This window comes from Abramis brama, assembly GCF_963993115.1.
Source record: "Abramis brama genome assembly, chromosome: 10".
In the NCBI taxonomy this organism is placed as follows: Eukaryota; Metazoa; Chordata; class Actinopteri; order Cypriniformes; family Leuciscidae; genus Abramis; species Abramis brama.
This window is the reverse complement of record NC_139972.1, coordinates 11920191-11945833: the sequence shown is the minus strand read 5'-3', so window position 1 is coordinate 11945833 and position 25643 is coordinate 11920191. Positions and strand designations below refer to the sequence as shown.

The 25643-nt window shown below is 36.9% G+C and overlaps 1 protein-coding gene across 1 annotated transcript in view; it reads left to right on the top strand.

Moving 5' to 3' along the window:
• The first annotated feature begins 550 nt into the window (after window positions 1-550).
• Window positions 551-25643, top strand: part of ptgir (prostaglandin I2 receptor) — a 36692-nt gene continuing 11599 nt past the window's right edge. The window contains exons 1-2 of the mRNA XM_084125431.1: window positions 551-932; window positions 2126-3052. Coding sequence (XP_083981557.1) covers window positions 2228-3052 — 825 coding nt within the window. The 5' untranslated portion in view covers window positions 551-932; window positions 2126-2227. The remainder of the gene's footprint in view (window positions 933-2125; window positions 3053-25643) is intronic.

Sequence of the window (25643 nt, the reverse complement as noted above, 5' to 3'; positions counted from 1 at the left end):
CTTATTATAAAACCATTGTAGCCTATAACCAGTATGCTAATCTGAAAAACCTACAATAACATCAATAGATAGATAGATAGATAGATAGATAGATAGATAGATAGATAGATAGATTAGCATCTCATCTCATTTTTATTTTTAAAATTATTATTTAAAGTGATTTTGAAGGTAGGCTATATTATAAAAATGAACTATTTTATTTATTCTGTATACTTAACTCTTAATTATAATGAACATGTTTTCATGATCTTCAATTTTGTGCTGAAATAACTAAATTGTCAAATGTTTCAATTTATTTTTCCAAATAACATTTTCGATGCGCATATCTTGATCGCATATTATGTTATAAGGATAAGTCATCCTTATATAGCCTACATTTTAAACTCAGACTTAAATATTTGACTATTTTTTTAGTAAATACACTTTATTACACATCTATGCGTTTGTTCTGTAAGTCAGTCAACAACGTTCGTGTCACCCAGACCACTCACGCTGAAAAAGTGAGAAGCAGTGAAAGCTGTCTGATGCTCCTCCTATTTTTTCTCACGGCGACTTTTTCAACCGCAGGAGGGAAGTCGTATAAGAAGTCTTACTCTTACTAGTCCACCTTCACAACAACGAGCGTGAGGAATGAAGAAAGTCAACGCTTTTTTACTGTTTTGTTTGGTTTCAGGCGTAATTAACTAGTCTGAAGTTAGTTTGCGCGTTAAATTCAGTGGTTGGCCAGAACTGGATAGACTAACTAAACTAACAACAGTTTATGAATTAAAAGAGAACAAACGATTGAAGAAACGAAAGCTCGAAGATATATCATATCGACGTCGCTTTGAAATATTATGTTTGGAGAGTCAGAAATACATATATGTTGTTCAGTGAGTGATGTGGCTGGAAGGAATGGCCGCGCGCAGCAGTGATGGACACTCCGCGGACAGGTGCGTACTGACTGATGATTCAAATTTATGCTTTTTTGCCGTGACTAGTGAGAAACAGTTGTCCAGCAAAGGAACATCTGTTATGAGCTGTGTTACATAAAACACGACTAACGCTTAATAAATGAAAATCATACAAATGCACTCATTTGATGGCATACGGGCTTCAAAAGTCTGAGTGAAATCACATGTGAAAAAGCAGAGCAGTTTGAGTGAAAAGTTGCATTGAAAAATTGACATGATTTCAGAATCTATTAGTATTTGGTTTGTCCCTCTTTCTTCAACTTGACATGTTTGCACAAAACCTGATGATCATGTTCTCCAGCATGATTTGAGAAAACAGCATCTTATGCTTCTGTTGAAACAAATACCGTCTTTGAGAAGGTGTTTAATATCAATAGTAATAGTACTAAATCCATATAATTTGGTTTAAATAAAAAAAAAATCTTTAAAATCCACTTTATTTCCGTAGACATTTGCACCTCTCCATACTTTACAACAAAAACATAATGTAGATAATCACTGCATACAATAGGCCTTCTAAAATTGTGCAGTTAGTTCTGCCTGAGATGTTTGTTAAAATAACTTGCATTTTTCTATCAAAAATGTGCTGAGGTTTATTCAGTCATATGAAAATATATTTGAATATGCACATTTTTGTCTAATAACACTCTAAAATGTGAAACCACTCTGTGTAAATCCACTTACCACTAACAATTGATAGCAATCTGATAACTATGATTCATGGTAGTGTGATATAAACAAAAGCCTACTGGCTATTTGAAAACAACAAACCATTAGACATACAGTATCCTGCCACAATGTCCTGTTCCAACAGGAAGTTTTTATGTGCTGGGGTTTATTAAGTCATATGAAAATATATTTGAATATGCAAATTTTTGTCTAATATCACACACACTCTAAAATGTGAAAACCACTCTGTGTATATCCACTTACCACAAACAATTTATAGCAAACAGATAATTATGATTAATGGTTGTGTGATATAAACAAAAGCCTACTGGCTATTTAAAAACAACAAACCATTAGACTTACGTTATCCTGCCACAATGTCCTGTTCCAACGGGAATTTGAAAACTGCTCATCAGCCCATTTCATGGGGTAGTTAAGCAACTATGGGTGGGATCTAGCATGAGACGTATTGATTCTGATGAAATACTTTCTATTTTTAACAGATCCTCCAAGAGAAGGAACTGCAAGTCTTTCACGATAGACAAAATTGGCATTGCCCGATCCCTGTGTCTGGGCCCGGGGTTTAAGGGCAGGTCCGTCTGAACATGCTTTCAAACAAGTCATGCGAGAACATCACCAGAATCGATGTGAACGGGAATCCGGTGATGAGCACCGTGATGTTCATCGCCGGGGTGGTTGGCAACCTCATGGCTCTGGCTATCCTGGGTGTCCACCAGAAAGAGCGTCGAACCAAGTCCTCAGTTTTCTGCATTCTCGTGACAGGCTTGGCTCTGACAGATCTGCTGGGAACGTGTTTGCTCAGTCCACCAGTTTTCATTTGCTATTCCCAGAGCAAATCTCTGGTGGGTCTGACTGGAGATCGGTGGCTGTGCGGACTGTTCGCCTTCGCCATGACGTTCTTCGGCCTGGCCTCTATGCTCATACTCTGTGCTATGGCGGTGGAGCGGTGCCTCGCCATCAGTCACCCGTATTTCTACTCCAAACATGTACGCCGCAGCTTCGCTAAGATCGTCCTCTTCCTCATCTATCTCTTTACCTTCGTATTCTGCTTGCTGCCTTTCTTTGGATACGGGCGGCACAAGCAGTATTGCCCAGGCACGTGGTGTTTCATCAAGATGGAGGCAGAAGGAGAGAGCGAGGATGAGGAGAGGAGAACACTGACCTTCTCGCTGTCCTACGCCGTGCTCATGGCACTGCTCATCGCTATAGTGTTCTTGTGCAACGGCTCGGTCATCGTCAGCCTCTGCCGCATGCACCGGAGCCAGCTGACACGTCGGGGATCGGTGGTGTCGACTGGGCGCAAGAGGAGGCTGAGCACCTGGTTTGGACAGGGAGAGGAGGAAATGGACCATTTACTGCTGCTGGCCTGCATGACCTTCATCTTCGTCATTTGCTCATTGCCACTGACTGTGAGTAGCATACATTTTCTATTGTTTTATGTCACTCTGAAGTGTTCTAGTGCAGTGTTTTCCAGCCTGTTTACTTAAGATGAGGATGTTGTTGAGATTTTACAACAGTTAGTTCTGCTCCTGTGGTCAAGTGCTTTCCAAGAGCGCTGATCTTTTGTATAATTATCCAGACAAGAGTTTGTGGTCAGCGTTTTAGGAAACCTCTCTGTCCTGTGAGGCTTTACCGCTCTCATATAGGCATGCCAGAAAAGTAGATGGTGGTTTTGTGCCATAAAGCATGTCAAAAACTACAGAAGAACATTTTGGGCTTGCTTATTCATTTTTTCCTGATGTCAAACAATAGAATGGTGAAACAAAACAAAACATGGGAGAAACAGAGCTTTTAAAAACTTTTAATCAGGGATATCAACTTCGCTCCTGGCGGTCCACTGGGAGCTCCATCCCTAATCAAACACACCTGAAATTTCAAACCAAAAGTCTTCAGGATTGCTTGAAAATTACAGGCAGGTGTGTTTGATTAGGGGTGGAACTAAATTCTCCAGGACGGTGGCCCTCCAGAACCAGGAATTTTTGAAATAGTTCAAAACCAGTGTTCGAACCAGTTTAAAGCCTTGTTTGCTGAAATCATGTGACTTGGTGGTTTTGAAACAAAGTCCAAATCAATGATTAAAAACAAGATTTGTAAATGTCTTAAAGCTTCATGAAACATGAGCGCCCTTCACTACAAAACAGAGGTGCATACTCATTTATGTTGACAGATTGCGAGGTAGAATAAGCACTTGTTAACCCATTTGATGTAGAATAACCCAATATCTATAAACAACTGTTACCATGTTGCTGCTCATTTGCATAAAATGTAGCCTACATAAAATTGAGCTTTGCTCAACTTTGTTGCATCACCCACAGTCTATGTCATGTGTGGCGCTGAAAATCAGACACTCATTAAAAACGATGTCTGGTTTCTTTGTTTCCCCTGATGAAAAATCCAGCAAAAAACAGCTGTAAACAGCATAACCCAGCCTGGACCAACATGCAGTTCCTGCTGGTTTATGCTGGATTTTTCAGCAGGGGCTCTTTCCCAACTCTTGTCTTCCTTTTAAACAGATGTGATGTACTGGAAATTGCTTTGCTTGAACTGTAATTGCTCTTAAAACAAATGATTCTGCTTTAAAAGGGCATGGAGGTTGTCTTTACAATTTGGTGGCAAATTATTCACAGTTGTTTAGTCTAAGATCAGTTCAAAACAAAATCTTTTGCCTTTAAATTGCCTCCTGCTAACACATACTTGCGGGTTTATTTACTTGATTGACTAAACATGAAGTCTGCATTTTACAAATCAGCCAGCCTTGGTGAAAAGCAGCACATATTTACCTTCTTCAACCCATTCAGTGGTTGTAGGTGAGGTTTAGTTGTAGTTCTTTGAGTTCACTGGGCGTGTATGTGCTGTGGGAGAACTGGGGCATGATGTATTGCATAACAAAGGCTATTATTTTTGCATTGTAATTCCAAATGCCAGTTGATGTGTTATTTTACCACTTTGTCTGTGTTAGCTTTTAATTTAGAAGCACGTTACAAACTTGACAACCCTGGAAGACTGGATAGATGAGCCCTGTTTTTCCTCTACCCATTTAAAATAGTTCAATTTGGTTTCTAAGTAGATCAGTTCAGTTCGAAGATCAGGGCCCGTATTCATAAAGATTCTAAGAATCCTCTCAGAAAACTCTTAATTTATCTTAAAAACTTTTACGTAGGAGTCTTAGCTTAAAAGCGATTCGGGGCTGATCTGAGAGCAACTCTGAGTAAGGAAAAGACAAAAACTTTTATCTTAGTAAGGAGGCGGGGTTGACCCCGTTGCTATGTATGACACAATCTTTTGAAGACTGTGATTGGTTGGTTGTCCAAGAAGGAAAAAAAAAGTGATTTTAAGTATAGGGTCTATTCTAAGCCTTCACTTTGAAATTACATGCGTAATTTTTCCTATTTGACCGTTCTCTCAGAGTCACACACACACACACACACACACATTATAGGCCTATATGTGTATATAAATCCTTTTTTTATTTTCCATGCTGTTAATTTCCTATAAGGTATTTTGATTGCTTAGAATGATAAAAATTGTTCCACTCATTCCAATTACACTGATTGTTGGCATGTCTATTTAAGTGGTGGTTTGAATGTTGGTTTTAATGTATCAAACATGGAATTTTCCCAGTTGCCAAATATCGTAATGTAGTGATTACTTTCATTTCAGGCGCTATGGCATTTCTGCGCTGTGCTGGAGATATTAGCGTGTCTCTAATAAGATCTGTCACAAACATGATCCCTGCACGATCTAATCTATAGCGTCTTATTAATTCACTGTCATCCACTGTCTGCAGCACATTTCTTCTCCCTCTTCGTCTTTCTGCCATTTTCTCCTCTGCTAAAGAAACTTTTAAGCCTCTTAAAAGTCCTCGTCCGTGCTCCTAACAATTTTAACCTTAAAACCTCTTTTAAGGGTTAAGATGCTTCCTGAATTACTTTTTTCTTTACTAGGATTTTTTCTTAAGAGTAAACGCCCACATTTCTAAGAATTTTCTTAGAATTTTGTCACTAGGAGCTACTCTTTGCATTAAGATTCTTTATGAATACAGGCCCAGCACTTTGTTTAGGCTTGGTTTGTAGGGAATTACAAACCTGCGCACATATATTCAAACGCACATAACTATAGAACCAATTCTTAATGCGCATGTGAACGCCATCAGCGTTTCTCACAGGTTCGCGTTTAAAGTCTGTGTAGAGAGAATGGTGTCGTCTTAGCGGCCCCTAATTTAATAACAAATGATCGTTGCGACGGAAGCGAATCAGTCAAAACTAACTTTAGCTGGAAAATAACTTTATTAAAGAACCGCTATAAAGCCAAAACAATCTCTGTTACCTTAAATTATACGTTTATCTCTGTAAAGCTGCTTTGAAACAATCTACATTGTTAAAAGCGCTATATAAATGAAGATGACTTGACTTGACTTGACTTGACTTAAAACAAATTACGATATTGCTCAAACTTTGGTTAAAGTTTTGAAAAAGGTTTTGTTAGTAACAAAAGTTATAACTAAGGCTATCAATCATTGGAAGATTTTGGGTTAGGGTAGGTTATATGATTAAATGTGTTTTTATTGTGTTTTGATAATTAATCACACTAATGCATCAAGCTCTCTGGATATTTCTATCTGGTCTCTCGCTCTTGCTTTTTTTTCCTCCCCTTTTTTACCATGACCTCTCAGCCGTTTTGTACATTTCACCATGCAGTCTGCAATATACTGAAAGATGACACTAATGGTATTCCCTTTGTCTCATGAGATGCTCTGTTTGTCGCCTGGAAATAAACACTAGATACTTTAACCAAAGCAAATAGTTTACATAACCAAACCATTGTGATATTCTTTCCATACACACAGACTCAGAATCATGCATTTGCACCCACCCAAATGTCATATTTGACCTTTGTAACATTAAACGGTAAGGCACGTCTCCATTCAGAACAGGCACAGGGTACAGACTTTTAGAGAGGCTGTATGTATGCAGAAGGAGGTAAAGGAGGAAGGAACTATGTCACAATATTGGAAAAGACCTGGTTCTTGTTTTTTTCTCAGAATGTGTAAAACTGCATATGTAGGTGTTTCTCAGCTGCAGATAGACACTTCGGCTATATTTCAGGGGTTGATTGTATGTAAACAAAAAGATTTCAACTTTTTTCACTCTTGATAATTTTGAACATGCCTTTATCATTTATTTTTTACTGTCTTTTATGTAAAGATTTAATTGTTTTTTTCTAGAAATGTGAAAATATTTCAAATATAGATTATTGCAAAATTCTAAAAGTATGGTAATGCAATAATTTCAAGGTAGACCGAACTTTTTATTTTGCCGGGTTGTAATGAAGACCTTTGAGTATGTGTGTGTTTTGTTTTAATAAGCAGTATTATTATTATTATTATAATAATAATTATTATTATTACACAGCAGACGTCAGATTTCAATAGCAGTCTTTTTGAGCTTTAATATTCACAGACACTAGTCCGTATCGATATCTGATTCGTTGTACAGCCCTACTTTTGATTTATTCATCCAAAAATTGCCAAATTCTGTGACATTCCGCTTTATACAGTAAGTTCCATTTGTGACTGGATTCCGTGATTCCATCCGAGTTTTCTGCATCGCGGAAATCAAATGGCTATAGGCCTACATGGTATTTGCAGTACTAAAAAAAGTTCGTTTTGTGAGTATTTATTGTGTTATAAATTTGTTACCATTAGTGTAAAAGAAGGGTAGGCTACTATGCAGTTAATAGAGGTCCGCTCTCAATAGACTCTACAAAGCGCTCTTCATGGTCATTGAATATAGATACAGCAGCTGTTTTAGCTATGCACCTATATGGCTGTATTTGAAAAATACCGGTTTACCATCCAGCGCTACTAATCAGCAGACCAAACTCATTGTACAGCATCTCAAATATTGGCTTAGTCATTCTAAAATACCTTAGCCATAGTATGTCGTCAAAAATGATTTGGTATAATGACCTCCTAGAAGTGTCTCACATAATTATGTTCCCAAACATGTTCGCAAGATAACATGACAGTGTTTGTAAATGCATTACATCTGCGCACTTTGAGACGCAAGTAATTTATCATGTAGAAAAAAAGAGCCACAGTGGCTTTCCCGTTAATATTGCAGCAACTTCCATTTTTTATTATTGATACTTTTTGCCAGTTTCCCAGGAAATTACAATTTTGTTCTCGTAAGGACATGGGATAGTGACTGTGCTTTATTCCGAAAAAGGTTTTTATTTTTTTATTTTTTTTGTGCTAGAAACATATCTAGTGGTCATTATAAGTGCGTCACAGTAACCCAGAAGAGGGATCAGTGGAAGTGAATTTTTGTGGCGATCAACATTATGCCTCAAGTGCTGTCGATTGAGCTGGCATTGAACCAGGAATATTCCTTTAAGGTCAACATGACATCAAAATTTATTTGATTTACTTTCTTAAAGGGATAGTTCCACCAAAAATATAAATTCTGTCATCATTTACTCACCCTCAAGTTGTTCCAAACCTGTATGAGTTTCTTTCTTCTGGTGAACAAAAGAAGATATTTTGAAGAGTGTCAGTAACCACACAGACTCAGGACCCATTGACTTCCATAGTATAAAAAAATAGGCTAATACATGAGGCAGTAACATGTTTGGTTACTGACATTCTTCAAATTATCTTCTTTTGTGTTCAGCAGAAAAATGAAATTCATACAGGTTTGGATACAACTTGAGGGCGAGTACATTTTCATTTTTGGGTGAATGATCTCTTTAATACTTGTTTCTAGTATTGCTGGTTCATGTTATTTCAAAGAAGAAAAAACCCCTGAATTGCCTTATTTTTCTGGCTTACATCAAACATGTAAGTTTATTGACAAGCCAACTTGTGTCATACCCAAAAACAGTCCTAACCATATATGGTTTGCAGACACACAAAGACAGATTAAGCACATGGCCTTATATTTAATACAATCAAAGCAGATTATTTTCTCATAAAAGGAAGGGAAATTAAAATAACATTTTAATAATAAAATGTACACTTATTTCAGCCAGTTTCAGGCCTCTGCCAGGGGGGTTTAAAACTTATTGGATGAAGGTCAAACAGAGAACTCAAGCAAACACAGTCCGTCTGTTTAACTGTGTGACATTTCTACTCTACACACAATAAGACTGAGACATGCAATAAGACTGATGACTGTCTCTGCAATAGATGTAAACGATAAAGGTTTGGGGAAAAAACACGTGTTATAAACCTTATAAACAGGTGACAGATTACAGTTACACTGAATTAATAGTGTTGAAATATGGCCAGCAAATGCAATTCAAGGTTAATGTCTATTGAGCAAACACTTACGTCTGACAGCAGTCGTACAATAAATTAAATTCAGATGACAGAGTGATCAAAGACAGCGTGCCATGACTAGGTTATTGTTAAGGCTCTTATATTACAGGCACACTGGCTGTTTCTTCTACTATAGGATCTTTTGGCCCTGTGCACTTTTAAACTCTCTGAAAACACACTCTTCACACCCTCAGTAGTTTAATTTATCCACTAACAATGTCCGTCCGTTTATACATGAGTTTATATACATTTTTGGAAACTGGTGTGGAAAGTTTAAACATTAAAACTTACTTTTACATTTATTTTATTGTATTATTATTTATTTATTTATTTATTTATTTTGGAAAATGGTTCTATTAGCTAAGGATAATATCATAGCTAGACTCACGTATTCTTCAAAATTACATCTTGATACAAATATTCTGTTCACAAGTACCTTGATTTTTCTTTTGTCTCATACTTTGTCAAGCTCTTTATTTAAACTATTGTAAATAGTTTACACTAAATAGTACACTTTTTTCACTAAGTAAATGCTACAATTGTTTCTGATTATTAAAGTAATAATTAAATTAAAATGAAATTAGCCTAAATTGTTAGCTGATTTAACTGATTTGATTAAAAAAATTTAAAATGAATTTGTATTTGTCCTACAAAGTTTTTTTATATTCCCTGTACTCCTGACAGTAAAATAAGACATAATAAAGGTCCAGTGATAAAAAACCGTGATATACCGTGAAACCACCAGAATCTAGAAAAAAAACGTGATACAGATTTTTGGTCAAACGTCCGAGCACTACTGGTTAGTCTAGTTATCCTCTGTTGTTAGTCTACATCCTCTGTTGAGTCATGTGAGTTGTTTTGTTGCACATCGAGGAATTTATCCAGTAAAAGTGTCTCCATCGTGCCTCAGTTGAGCAATTTCTTTTTATGCACATTTTGGCGTTTCCATCCAGAGTTTTTTTATGCGATACCCCAAAATTTGCATAAAAATATGTGGATGGAAACAGCTACTGTAGCCCTGTTTTAAAGAAAATAGGGACAAGTGGAAATCATTTTTTTTGTGATTAGTCAACATTATGCCTCCAGTGCTGTCGATTGAGCTGAACTTGTATTGAACCAGGAATACTCGTTTAAGGTCGGCATGACATCAAAATGTCATGTTGACCTTAACAAAATATTACTTGTGTATTCCCAATATTTTTAAAGGGTTTAGGCGTTGTTGCCTAAAACCCTATGGTGAGTGTAAAAATGACGAGAACATATACCACTGAGTTTTAACTGAATATTAAGAGGTGTGTATATATATATATATATATATATATAATTTAAAGTGATTTAATTAATCACTGGATGTCCCACTTTAGTTAATTACTGAACTTACCATTTTTGAACTCTTTGTCTCTTGATTATCTGAGCTAAAGGAAAGTAATGGCCATCATGAAAGCACTGATCAATACTGAGATCAATAGTGAGATTAGTTTAAATTCATTACCGAGTCTCCAGAGATGCTGGCCTGGAGTCAGTGAAAAACACAATGATACCTGAGACTTGCTGCAGTGACCTTTTTAAACTAATTGAGAAATCTAAATCAAATAATATCAGCGTGCTCAAGCACACCAAAGAAGGTCATATGAAACCCACGTTATCAAAGATATTCAACCAGGTCTTGAACGCAGGCTCAGTGATATACAGTATTATACAAACCGAAACGAAATTGATCGAAACCTTTGTGGGAAAAGTGACCCAAAGAAAATGATCACATCTCCTTTGGGAAAAGGTCTAGATTTAATAGCCAAACCAACTTGGATTACTTTGTAAGCAGCCCCCTTCAACATAAAGTGTTATTTAGTAGTGCCCATTTTCCACAGGAAGCTTACTGATGGAGAGATTTTGGTTTTCATTGCATGTACACAAGCCAAAATATGCAGATAGCCATTGAGAAATTAATCATGCTGCATGACTGAATTGGTCTAGGCTTTCCTGTTTATCTCTTCAGGCCTTCAAACCAGCCATTTTCTTAATAATCGATCATTAAAATGCCCCAGGTATTAGTTTCCATGAACTCATCTGGCTCCTTCTGGTCTTTTTCACTAGCGATAAACTATATAGTCTTGCATAATTAAGAAACAAGATGATATTCAGATCATACAATATAAAAAGTGAGGTGTACGTAGAACTGTATCCCATGTTTCCTATTAGAAATATACTGTACATGTCCGAGAGGAAACTGTCAAATATCCTAACACTGCAACCATAATTATTCATTCCCCATTGCATGCTGGGAAGAGGGGAAGTGGGACTGAAAGACACAAAACTATTTTTCAATGTTGGCTTTTTTTGAACTCAAACAAAAGCAGCTCACCTGCTGTGTTCCTGAACTTTGTGAGTGGTTGGAACGTCCTGTAAGTAAATAAAACAAAAACTAATCAAGTCTTTTTCTCTTTTTTTTTGTGCATTTATTTGATGAAAAGTCTCCTCACAGTACGACAGATGTCAGTTCCAAATTTTTATTTTATCAACTTCTCATGCTGAAGGACATATTGTCTGTATACAGATGTATCCTGTCCTACCAAGCTGAAAGAATCACAAAGTGAACATTATTGCATTGTATTCTGATTGAATGGGATTTTTCAAATAGTGGCTTGTGATGTTGTGGCTTTTGTTAATGAATCTCAAAGGATTCATAAAATCATTGCCAAACCCAGAGCCAACCAAACAAATGACCAACTCCAGGTCACTTGAGTCTGTGTACATTTATATTTTGATTAGGTACATTGTGTTTGTTGAGCTAAACTTCTTCAAAACTCCAGAGACCTGCGAGTCTGAAGTGAGCAATATAAACAAATTACATTTTCTGTCAAAAAAATTACTATTACTGTCAGAGTATTATAAGACTGCGATTAATATCTGCCAACACTTAATTTTGATGATCCCCAACAGAAATTCTCCTGACTATAAGTAACTATGAAACTACAACTAGCAGTCATTAGAGTATTAGTAGACTGTCTGCTTAAAGGGGTGGTTGATTATGATTTCACTTTTCTAACTTTAGTTAGTGTGTAATGTTGCTGTTTGAGCATAAACAACATCTGCAAAGCAGCGGTGGCCTTAAGCATCTGGGGGCCTGTTTCAATAACTAATATGGGGCCCTACCCACATAAAACATAAACATAATAGAGCAGAAAAAGCAAGGATTCCTGTTGGTTTGCATCATATTATTTTATTACGTGCACTTTCAGCTTCATGAACAGGCAGCTCAACATAGAAATAATCCAACCTTATTTGATTAAAGCTATATACAATTATACAGCGCCTAACCTGTCTCAGCGGTAATAACTTCATCATCATGTTCTTGTTCCACTAACAATGTTTGGTAGGGCTGTAAACGATACGCGATATAAAACCGAAATCGCGATACTCAGATCCACGAACCTGTGTCGCGGTGTGAGAAAGCAGAATCGCGACACACCCCTTCCAACCCCCAGAGTTATCCTTCCCGTCCAGATCTAATGCTACCACATCTTCAAATTACTATTAGTATTATTTGAAGTTAACATTACAAGATACGTAGACCTACACCACAAAACTAGTTTAAATAAATTATTTAAAATTGGGCAATTCGAGCATTTTGGACGTGACATTTGCAGTCAAAACTTGAAATATAAATTCTCAGAAAATGCATTTAATACCAATATATTGAAACTTCTGTTTATATATCCATATTACCTTAATAAAGGAGTCCAGACATTAGAAAAATATAAGTCTACACATGCATTTTATATTTAATATGAGGGAAATACACATGCGTTACGGACGTGAATAAAGATTAAAAAATCTTTAACTTTTAGGTGGCAAAATATTTTTTAGTAATTCTGTGAATTACACTGCACAAACCAAAAGTAATACTACCCACCGGATGAAGAAGGGTTGGCTCTCCACAGGACATAATATATTTATTTTATTTTTCGTGTTCACATTTATGAGGAAAAAACAATGTTATGGGCGTGACAGTTCTCGGTTACGGACGTGAGCGCTCTGAAAGCAGCACTAAAAGACTGCTTTAAAACTTTCACTGAGACCTCAAACAGAAAGCACAAAGCCTTTCTTTAAAGTGAATTTCGTTTTGTATTAATTGTATGTTAATTTTAATCAATGTTTCATCAACCAATTACCTGGATTTATAAAGCAGACAATAGATAATCACGACACGGAGGCGCCGGCGCGTGAACTGGAGCTCGTCTCATAAATGAACCGAAACTCAGCATACTTGCCTCACAGACCTGAGAAATATATCTATTGTCTACAGAAAGCTTGAAATCTCTACTTTTAAACAGAACAATTCAAAACGAAACAAAACTATGTAGTCCGTATGAAATGTGCATTTCTCTCTGGTGCGTTCACTACTGCGAAGGTCGCAAGTCATCGTCAACTTCATCTTTGTAGCCGACACCGAAAACACTTGTTTATTAATAAACAATTAAAAGGTCTCCTTGCTATATCTTACATATTCATAATCATTACTTTTGCCGGTTCTTTGTGACAGCTTTTAGGTGCTTTATTGGCAGTGCCACCCACATGTTACATAAATGTTATAGCTTTGGCTATTTATCTATTTTACTTAGGTATTAATACCTTTAAATCCAATAATCTTTTGTTGTCCAATATCTTTCGTTTTTCAGCACCACTGGCATATGTACATTTCATTTCCTCTTAAAATTCTTTTCCTGCTCAAAATAACATTTTAACCTAACAGCAAAAAAGGCAAAGGTATAAACACATAAACTACCGATATTATACTTCAGATTGCTAAGCCGTTCGTGAGTTTGACCAATCAGAGACGTCAGTGTTTTGCTTAGATTTCATACCTTGTGGCTTTTATAGGAGCAGAAACTTTCGTTTCACAACCTCGTAGCTCGTGGTCAATCTACCTTGGATGGTTTAGACATTATGGCTGAAAATCAATATCCTACGGAGAAAATGAATGGGATTTTGCTGGTCTGTTGGGGCCCCCCTTGGAGGGCGGGGCCTGTTTCAATTGAAACGGGTGAAACATAGGTAAGGCCGCGTCTGCTGCAAAGTCCAAAGCAAAGGGAGATATTTTCTTTTAAATAAATTGCTTTTTAAGGACTACAACAAACGGCTGGGACTACACAACATTCCTCCCGGGTTAGTGACGTCACTAATCCTAAAATTTACATAAACCCCGCCCCCGGGAACGCAATTTATAGATTATCAAGACAGAATATGCTAATCAGTAACTAGAAGATAACTTCACATAAGCTACATAAATTCATCAACTAACCATTCAGAATTGTCCTGTTGCATTCTACATGTTGTCACTTCTTCTTGAGTCTCTCCATCTTTGTCTGACTCTGGTTTGAACATAAAAGGCTAAAAGATTTTTTCAGTGCATGTCTGTGTGAGGTAAAAGGACACGCCCTCTGTGCTGGGAGCTGCAGCTCATTTACATTTAAAGGGACAGACACAAAAACGGTGTGTTATTGCTCACCCTCAAAAAGTGACAACTTTAACATGTTATATAAAAACTTCACATACACACTCTGGGGACATCAAAGACTTATTTTACATCTTGTAAAAAGGGCATTATACCACCCCTTTAATATCTGCTAACACTTTATTTTTATGGTCCCCAACAGACATTCTCCTGACTATAATTAACTTTGCAACTACATGTCAACTTATTCTACTAACCCTAGATTATCGTAGCCAGATCTTCAGACTGATGGTAGAAGACCTGGACACTATAGCTGCTTTCATTGGCCAAGGACTGTCCAGAAGCATCCAATCACAGTTCGTTTTGTTCAGCATCATGTTTAGGAGTGTGAAAATGTAAAGTCAATGGCTGGATCAGAAATCGCATACTTCCTTAGTATAAGGTAGGCATAACAGTATGTGACAAACAAAGTGTGTCCGAATTCACAGCACTCATAATAGAGTAGGCAAAAAGTACCCGGATGACCTACTCTGAAGTGTGCATTCGATGGACACTTTACTATCCCATGAGGCCACAGGAGAGGATTTATGAATGGCAGTGAAGTGACGTAACTGACGCAGGGTAGATTCTCTGAAGTTCTCAGAGTTCAAAGTGCATTTCTGTGAACGAGTTTCCCAGTACACAGGAGGCGTTTCTCAATGTCAAGGAAGGATCCTCGGAAGCCAGAATTTCGAGGATGCTACGTCATCGACATCCATCGAAGGACTGTTCCAATGTCGAGGATCCTTGGAATTTCAACCAAGGACTGAGTCCTTCGTTCGAAAAATATTCCATATACAGGAAAGGATGCATATGTGTAGCCTTCGCGCTCTTCGCGCTCTCAAATCACCCACAATCCTATGCGCGCAGCTTTGCTATCTTGTTAAAAAAATTCAAAATGTTGGACGTTAACGGAGTTGGAGCGTTAACGGGGCAATATGCTTTCAAATGTAAGTATATTTACGTTACCAAACATTTGTTTTAAAAAATGATTACATCCATTATGTTATGGGTCAAATTGACCCGCACTGTTTAAACACACTTGACAGTCAAATAATAGAGTTTATTGATTTAAAAACGATTATATTGCCTGAGTGAACAGAACTGCGTCCATAGCAACGCTCTGTTTTTCATTTTCACTGACGTAATGATGCAATGACGTGCACTTGCTAGCCTGTTCCATTTACGTGTTCTCCGAATGCTAAAGAGGAGCCTCGCCTAGCCTCTGAAGGAAGTGACTTGGAAGGACCAGTCCTGCCAAGGAAGTATCCTTGACATTGAGAAACACCTAGGGAAAAGCAGATCTGTGGGCCTTGTCTTGAACAAAGATCGTGAGCTGACTGTCATTGTAATTAATTAAAAACCAGAGTCTATAGCCAGCAGCCTTGTATATCTAAACAACAGACTTTTCAATAACGTGTGGTCTTTTGTTGAACTGCACCAGCTGTTGTTACAAACCACAACAAAAAAGAGTAATGTGTGCTTGCTGTCTGACATGTTGTTCATGAATTTTGATGAATCTCAAATGTTTGATATTTGTCTTGGATTCTGTAAGGAGGATTAATTCATTTATTTTTAAAATCAATGTGAACATTTTTTGTTTAGTACTCTTTGTGTGGTGTGCTTGACCCTGTAAGATCATGAAAATATCTTATGAAGCTACAAGGGCATTGACTGTTTATACAGTTAAATTATTTTTTGCCTCCTGGGAGTTTCAAACATTTATTTAGCTTTTCCTGTTTCCATGAATGATCTTTTATGGTTTAAAACATAAACAATGGAGACCTATTTTAATGATATATTTTAAAGGTTTGTGATGTTCAGCCCCACATTGATCTCTGACTGAAATATTACCCAAAGCTCAAAATACTCAATACTCCCTGATCTTTATCAGGATGTTATTTTCTTTCTTCTTTTTTTTTCTCAGAATGACAGCCTCAGTTCTTTGTAGAAACAAAAATAGACATGAGAAATAATATTGAACGAGAATGTAAACTTTTTGAACAGCTGGATATTTCCTTTTCATGTGATAACCTTAGGTGATAACATCTGTAGCAACATTTGAAGATAACCTTTGTTTTTCATGTTGCATCACCTGACCTGAAAACATTTGGGGAATTCCCTTTGGCAACGAGATTTGAAGTTTTTACTATTTTATACCAATACTTTTATAAGTCCTAATATATTCATTTAAATGTTTATATGTGCACTTTTGTGCGCAAATGTTCTTTAAACTTATTTGTAACTTTAAAATTAAAGTACATTTTTCTTATAAAACGTATATCTTTCAATCTTTCAACTCCCTCACACATGGTTTCACTTTGCATTGCAGCATGTCTTTCAAAAAACAGTTTCTGTTGGCAGAGCTTCCATCTGTTTTGACCATTATTATAAATGCCTCGCAGAGAATGTGACCTTAGAAATTTACCATAAATTAAAATGCCAATATCCACTATAGCCCCCCCTGTGGCAACACTGGGAACTCAAAGCATTCTTGCATTGCATCATAAATCACACTCTGACACATTTCAGAACACAAGAACGCATGGAACATGGAATTGACAGCTTGTTTCAGGTCAACAGCAACAAACACACATAAATCCTGTAACTGTGGCTTTGATCTGATGTTTTTTGCTGTCCTAAACCGTCTTCAGTGTTCACCATTTAAGACCTTCATACTTCAGGAACAATAATAACAATAAATAAAAAGGAAAGATCATTTAAACAAACTTTGAATGTTGGCTTGTCTGAATGTTTAGAAAAGCATTAAAGGTTTGTGTGTGTGATGCAGTATATCTTAGTTTATTTGGTCTTAGAAGCACATGTTTGATGAGAAATATTTATATTGAAATCTCTTTGTTTGATTTTTTTTTTTAATGCAAATTTTGGGTTATCACATAAATAAAGCTGAATGGAAACACCAAGATGCACATAATTTCTGAAAATGCGCATTAAAAAACGCATGCGCTCAATTGAGGTGAATAACATGCACATATTCAACGATGGAAACACGTTTACCGAATAAATCCCTTCATACGCAACAAAAACACTCATGTGACTTTGCCTCAACAGAGGATGTGATTGGATAACTAGACTAACCAGTGAACCAATTGCATTGCTTTGGCCATTCTGGAATGCTTGTTCTCTTGAACACATGGGATGGAAACCGTGCTTTATTTGCAAATGTTTTATGCAATATTCCTAGGTAAATTTCCAACTTTGTTGAAAAACATATCTGTTAAGATCTCTTCTCTAGACACAAGTGCATTGCTATCAAGGAGAAACAGTTGAGAGATGTTGTTATTTTCATTTCTTATGGGAACCTTTTCTTTTTTGAGATGTTGAGGGTATATAAAATAATGGTTTTTGATTTATTTTGGCATGTGGTCAGTATGTAAAACGACTTCACTGATAAAAAAAAAAATCTGTATAATGTATAAAGAGCACAGTGCGCTTCAGTGCATCCCTAGACATTTGGGGCCTGTGGTATTCTTTCTGTGGAACTTTGAAAAGCTTGTATTTACTGTACATCTGAGAGGAAAGATGTCAAAGCATCTTTCCTCTTCATTGTCAAAGCATATTATAAGATAGTACTGCCTTTGTTTCCTTGTAAGTGACGAAAGATACTTGGGAATTCAGAATTTTCCAAAATACACTATTTCACCTACAACCTTTGGGACTTTTTTTTCAGTTGTTGCGGATTTTTCAAATATGTTTTTGATGAGACAACAGAATACCATGTTAAGTGCTCCAGAGAGGTCAGTCCCATGAATGAATGAATATTCCCATGCTTTCAGGGTTTGTAGTGAATTCAACTTTTTGACTTGGAAAAAGGAATCATTGATGTACGTCAGCTTTGTTTAAAGGTGCAGTATGTAAAATTTACAGATAGTGGTTGAAATGGGTACTGTAGTCCAAATTCAAATGTTGGAGAAAATTGATTTCCCCTCCTCTTCAAACTTGATGCTCACATTGGCCCTCATTTATCAAAAGTGCGTACACCAAATTTCCAGCGTACACCTGGCGTACACCCAAAACCACGGTGACTTTGAGATTTATCAATATGGACGTTGACGTACGGCACGCTCAAATTTTACGCCAGCTCAGGAGGTGGTGTACATGTACGCATGTTTTGAGTTAGTGCGGAAATGCGCAGAAAAACAATTCCTAACACCACAAAACTAAAAGATATGATATATTATGACCCACTGTAAAAAAACAACAACATAGTAATTATAAACTTCAGTGTTTATTTTTGTTCAACATGGACTTCAATGTTTAATTTGTGTGACGTTACCAAAGCATTTGATTTGTAGGCATATGTATTCCTTCAGTTGCGAGCCTGTGCGCTTTACCTGACGTTTCAGGGTTAAGGCCCTTTCACACTGGACGCGATTTTGACGCACGAATAATTCGCGCGATGGTTTTATTTTTTGATCAGCTGTTTGTGTAATGAGTGCTTCCACACCGAATGCGAATGTGCTGCGGCGAAAAAACTACTTTTATTTTTTCCGCTTCGATGTCGATTTTTTAAAACTTTTGCGGCGACAGAAAAGGCTTCAGCCAATCACATACTACAGGGACAACGATTTGAAAGACAATGGGTGGCGTAGTATTGCCAACCAACTCTGTTATCACGACTGTGAGTATGTTGTGTGATAGTTTTAGTCGTTGTATAGTCCTGTGCTGTGTAGGCTAGCAGGCTAAACTACATTTGGGATAGAAAGCTAACACTATTATCGTCAAAGATAGAGACAGAGACCGTGTTTACTTTGAACATGTAACAAAATGTAGTGAGACTATTTAGGGCTGCTTTTAGTATACTATACATTTTTTGTGTGATCTCTACAGTTTCTAGTCGAATGATTTTAACTTACTTACTTCGTGTGTTACATGTAACGTGTAGTGACATTACAAAACGCACTGTGTTTAGTTGAAGACGCAAAAAAACTGTGCACATAAGCATACTCCCCTACAGACTCTCTGTTCTTTAAGATTGGGTGCACCCAAAACCTTCTTTTCTGTCTTTTAAAGAAAATGAAAAGCTCGTCTTCACTGGATGATGATGATGAAGTGTCCATGTTTTCTCAGCTGTCGGCGCGAAAGTTTTGGAATGTTGAAGCTCTCTGAACGTCACAAACGTCGCAAATTCGCGTCGCGGCTGATGTGAATGGTTTTGACGCGAACTATTCGCACACGAACTATTTGCTTTTTCGTTTCGCTTTTTCGTTACGCATCCGGTGTGAAAGGGCCTTTAGGCCCGGCAGGTGCGCACGGACTGGGTTCAGTAATGAAAGGCTTTCAATGACCAAAAAATAATTCAGACGGACAAAATAATAAAAATGACATTCTAATTCTTTTAAATAATAATAATAATAATAATACAAATAATAATAATAACAACATTCTTCTTCTAAATAACAATAAGCGTCATTAATAATAAAAATCATAATAATAATAAGAAGAAGAATATTACAAATTGTCATGCAATTATTAATGTGAATGAATGGTACCCCACATCACATCATCATCATCACTATTGTACACCCCAATACATGTGACGTGATACGAAATTAAATGCTAATTGTTTCAAAACACGTGCTGTAAAATAATGCATTGTGATAGGTCATTTGCTCATCCAAACAGCTATTTAAACTGGAATTCCACCGTACACCAATTCTCATATTTTGTTTTTGTGGGCGCCTTTAATCCCACTCTTTAAACTCCCAAATAAAACAATTTTGTTTCTTTCCACTTCCCTGGTGATGGTCTCGATCTCCACGTCGGAGAAGTTTCTCTTCTTTGCCGTCTTCTGTGTGTCCATGGCGTAAAATGAGGGCGTGGGGGAAGCGGAGACTTGAATATATAGGGGCGTGTTATTCTAATGACGATCATTTTCAGCCGCGGCATTTATCAAGGGCAGGTATTGCGTACACCTGGATTTCAAAGGTACGCACAGCTTCATAAATCAGGCGGTGAGAGGAGTGTAAGCATAATCTTACGCCAACATATACACCCGTTTCTACGCAAGAATGATAAATGAGGGCCATTGGTTGCCAGATTGAGGACACGCAACATGAACGAGCGCAACTGACAATGGAAAGCGACAGGCCTTACACTGTAAGTTGATGTGTTGATTTATCTTTGTTTTAATATATCTCTGGTCATAGAGCATTTTAAATGGATGCTGAGGTTTTTTAGGTCGGGTAGAATCTGCGATCTCTTACCCAGTTCGTTCGCTGGCTTCCATGGATACAATACGCTGTGTTTCCCGCCAAATGGCAACCCGGGTGTCGAAATACTATTGGGTGAAGTGGCAGTGGGCGAATCACACAGGCGAAAACAAAAATAGACATTCCGACACAGAACGCACATTTCAAAGTAGAATAACTGGCTGTATAGCATTGTTTTTTGGAGAAACAAGTATGTGAACTTAGCATGTTTCCTTAAAGGATAATTCCGGTATTTAGCACTTTGAGTCTCTTTTCTGGTTTGTTTTGGATGAGCTAGAGTGGTGGACACAGAAATTTTGACGATGGGTCCTGTCTCGACTTTCTGACTCGTTTAGAATCGCCTTTGACTGCTTCAGAGTGGCTGGCTACGGGCATGCACGAACATGTCCTTAAAACAACCCTTAATGTTCGTTTTCAAAACTGTGCAACTCACCGAGTGGTTAGTGATGTTCGTTGATGTTCCAAAACAAGTAGCGTAACGAAATACAGTTTCTGTCCTGTTTTATTTGGCATTTTGTAAAATCCCATTGATTTCTGTTGGAGGACTCATTGCTCGTTGATATTACTGCGCTTCAGACTCAAATATCTAGCGGAAGTTTATACGCGGTTGTGAGGTATCTGAAAAAATAGTTCCACTATAGCAAATAACACGGATTGAAATCATACATCGCGCCGATATATTTGTTTTGGATCATCAACGAACACCACTAACCACTCGGTGAGTTGCACAGTTTTGAAAACGAACATTAAGGGTTGTTTTAAGGACATGTTCGTGCATGCCCGTAGCCAGCCACTCTGAAGCGGTCAAAGGCGATTCTAAACGAGTCAGAAAGTCGAGACAGGACCCATCGTCAAAATTTCTGTGTCCACCACTCTAGTTAATCCAAAACAAACCAGAAAAGAGACTCAAAGTGCTAAATACCGGAATTATCCTTTAACATCTGCATATGTTTTATGGTATTTTTATGCTTTAGTACAGTCAAAAAATATTACATACAGCACCTTTAACACGTTTCTCCTAAATAAGAAATGTTTGAGTAGACATTGAGATTTTTGACACTTTTGATTCCAGACATTTTAGCAAATCTGAGCACAGTCTTGAAACATTGTTGAGATCTCTTCTGAATGTCTAGAAGAGACACATGTGAGTCAAGTCAAGTCACCTTTATTTATTTATTTATTTATATATATATAGTGAGCAATATAACTGAGCAACAAACAGAGCGACCCGCAGCACGAAACATAACAAACTGTTCCAGCCAATAACCGACAAGAATGATGTGGGGGTGGGGTTCGGGGGTTAGTGCGCGGATGAGGAGGAGGGAGGGTCTAGCTAGTCTCCGTTTTGTTTGATAATAATTCAAACATCAACAAGAGGTTACGCCAACCGAGATCGCTTAGAGGACCTTTAAATTGAGGCCTTTTTCTGGAACTTTTTCTTGACTGTTAGATTCAGTTTCAATTTAGAACATGTTCAGCATAATGATCGTGTTGTTTTTCTCAAGTTTGTTACTTTTGCAGCTGGCGAGTCATCTTGTCTTGATATGTTTTGATGCTATCACACACAGGGTAAGGTTTCTCCTGCAGACGTTTGAGCCTGTGTGGTGAGAAACGCTGACTTCTCTCATGTGTGTATCGGCTGAGAATTTAGGTTGCAGTAAACCTCAGCGCAAGTAATTCTTTCCTTTACTGAAATGGATCATGTAGGTAAAACTGCTTTAGTAATTTCCTGCCTGAACTTTATGTGTAGCGTGTCAGAAAATCAACGTCTACTCTTGCCCACATTTGTCAGATATTACAGATAATAACAGTCATATAGCATACTGTACAATTTGTTTTGCATCAGGATAAGAAGCTGTTATATTTTTACATTACTTCAAACATGTCAGAAGGTCACAAACTACGGAAGCCTGTTTCCGCTTAAGAGAAAAATAAGGTAATTGCGACTATATCTTACAATTACGTCTTAATTTGTGACTTTCATTTCTTACAATGTGGCTTTATATCTCACAATGTGATTTTATTTCTCACAGTGTGACTATATCTAGCAATATGACTATTTCTTGTCATTTTGATTTTATTTCTCATAATATCGACTTTTATCTCACAGTCTTAATTTGTGACTTTCATATCCTACAATTAGGGCTGTCAAGCAATTACAATTAGTAATGTAATTAATTACATGATGTGATGTGATTTAATTAATCGCAAATTAATCGCACATCAGATTTGCTTTAAATTATTTTAACTCGTTATTTTTCCATAACTAATTAATTCGAATAACGCGTTAATTCGACAGCCCTATTTACAATGTGGCTATATATCTTGCAATGTGACTTTATTTCTTGTAATTGTAATTTTATTTCTCATAACCATGTCACAATCATGTGCTTTTATCTCACAATGTGCCTTTACATCTTGCAATTGCGACTTTCACAGACAAGACTTAAGCTAGTTCCAGACTAAAATGCACGTTTGAGCCGTTTTAACTGAAAGCAACTTCCACTAACATATATATATATTAAAATATATCAGTGCTATTATTTTGCCTCAAGATGCACACCAGTAATGTTTTTTTCTAAGGCATGTTTATAAAAGCTACTGAAATATCCTAATTGAACTAAGGCCTAATCCTGGCTTAATCTAAACCCTGTCTGTGAAACCGGGCCTATATGTCTTAGTGTTTCTTTAAATATTGCAGAGTGACAATATCTTGCAATAGGACTTATTTCTTGTAATTGCGACTTAATTTCCTGTAGTTATGATTTTTTTTTTTCAGAATTGTGAGGTTATATCTCACAGCTACAACTTTATATCTCACAGTGTGACTGTATTTTAAACTTTTTTTTTTTTTTTTTTTTTTTTACTCTGTGGTAAAAATGAGCTCCCATAATGACCTGTTTTTTTATCTTATCTTTCTAGTTGTTGTCCTGTCAAAACCACTGGCATCTTTTAAAGATGTGTGAACTCTTGCAGTTGGTGTCTACTCAGTTACATTGCATGAAATGTTCTTCATTTAAAGTCCTCTCAAGACTCAAGAACAAAGAAACAAACTGTAAATGTGTGTTCAGGTACATGCTAATGAGTAATAGCTATCCAAAACCACTTTCATGGTTGAGGTTTGTTTATTGGCTCCAGGAAATCTGTTTTGTGGAGATCATTCACTGTGTGGTTTTCTCGTTAGAGAGATGCATGTTCATTTCCAGTTTCTTTTTCTAATATTTCACACCGATCTCATGAAGACTGATTGATGAAGATAAAGATATCTACAAATGAGCACATACAGTTTGATCTGTTTGCAGCACTAATTCAGAAGTGCTGGTTTTCCATTCCTGATTTCCATTCGCCAATTTTTTTTTGTTGAAAATATTTGTTGAGCAACGTCTGGCCATTTTTGAGCATAGGCCGATGTAGTTTTTTCGTTGTGTTCTGCACCGTTGGCTCCAGTCGGACGCCGTCAGGTTTTTTTGGGCCGATTCAGCATGTAGACCGTCGGTGAGAGAGAGAACTCTGATTGGCTGTTCAGCTAGTGAATGAAGTCAATGCACAAAAATAATAGCAAAACAGCACACAAAAATAGAAATATATTCCACTTTTGTAATGGTGCCAAGAAAGGCTTGGTAGAAAAAAAGAGAAGAAACAAAAGAGAAGGAAGAAAAATTGCGCAAGGAGTCACAATAAAATGAATGGCCATCTCTTTCTTCAATTTTTTTCTTTAGTTTTAAGTGGTCAAACAGGCCTGGGAGGATACAAGTTCCTGTTTTGCCGATGGCAGTTGTTGAGTTTGGTTTGTACGTGTCCATTCACCCACCTTCATTTGTGATGTATATACCTGAAACCTCACTCAACTCTGCAGTAAACGTCTTTCGACTCATTTAATTCCTTTTATAGTGAAAGACAATCTAATTATCTGACAGAAAAGCTTGATGTGTTATGTTACTGACCTGCTTATATATAGGGAACTGTGAGATGCACACAGTGGGTGAGAAGTTGTGTGTGTGTGTGTGTGTACATGGTGCACTTCTAGGCAGTATGTAAAGGTTTTGACACTTAGACAGAAACATGTGGTTTAAGTCATATTGGCTTTTACCAGGCAGGCACTGCCGCACGCGGTTTCATTTTGTCTGAGGCTTTCCCCGAATAGAATAGTAATACTGAAGCAAAACATGTGCAGTCACTGCACTGGACAGACTGTAATGGATCACCTATATTGTTGGGATTAACAATAATTATAAAATGATTTAATTAAAAGTACATTAAAAAAAAGTCTGAATATTTTTAAATGCCCAGCACCCCCAAATGTGAAACTGAAAGCAACTTCCACTAACATATATATATTAAAATATATCAGTGCTATTATTTTGCCTCAAGATGCACACCAGTAATGTTTTTTTCTAAGGCATGTTTATAAAAGCTACTGAAATATCCTAATTGAACTAAGGCCTAATCCTGGCTTAGTCTAAACCCTGTCTGTGAAACCGGGCCTATATGTCTTAGTGTTTTTTTAAATATTGCAGAGTGACAATATCTTGCGTGTGACTTATTTCTTGTAATTGCGACTTAATTTCCTTTAGTTATGAATACATTTTTTCAGAATTGTGAGGTTATATCTCACAGCTACAACTTTATATCTCACAGTGTGACTGTATTTTAAACTTTTTTATTTATTTATTTTTTTTACTCTGTGGTAAAAATGAGCTCCCATAATGACCTGTTTTTTGATCTTATCTTTCTAGTTGTTGTCCTGTCAAAACCACTGGCATCTTTTAAAGATGTGTGAACTCTTGCAGTTGGTGTCTACTCAGTTACATTGCATGAAATGTTCTTCATTTAAAGTCCTCTCAAGACTCAAGAATAAAGAAACAAACTGTAAATGTGTGTTCAGGTACATGCTAATGAGTAATAGCTATCCAAAACCACTTTCATGGTTGAGGTTTGTTTATTGGCTCCAGGAA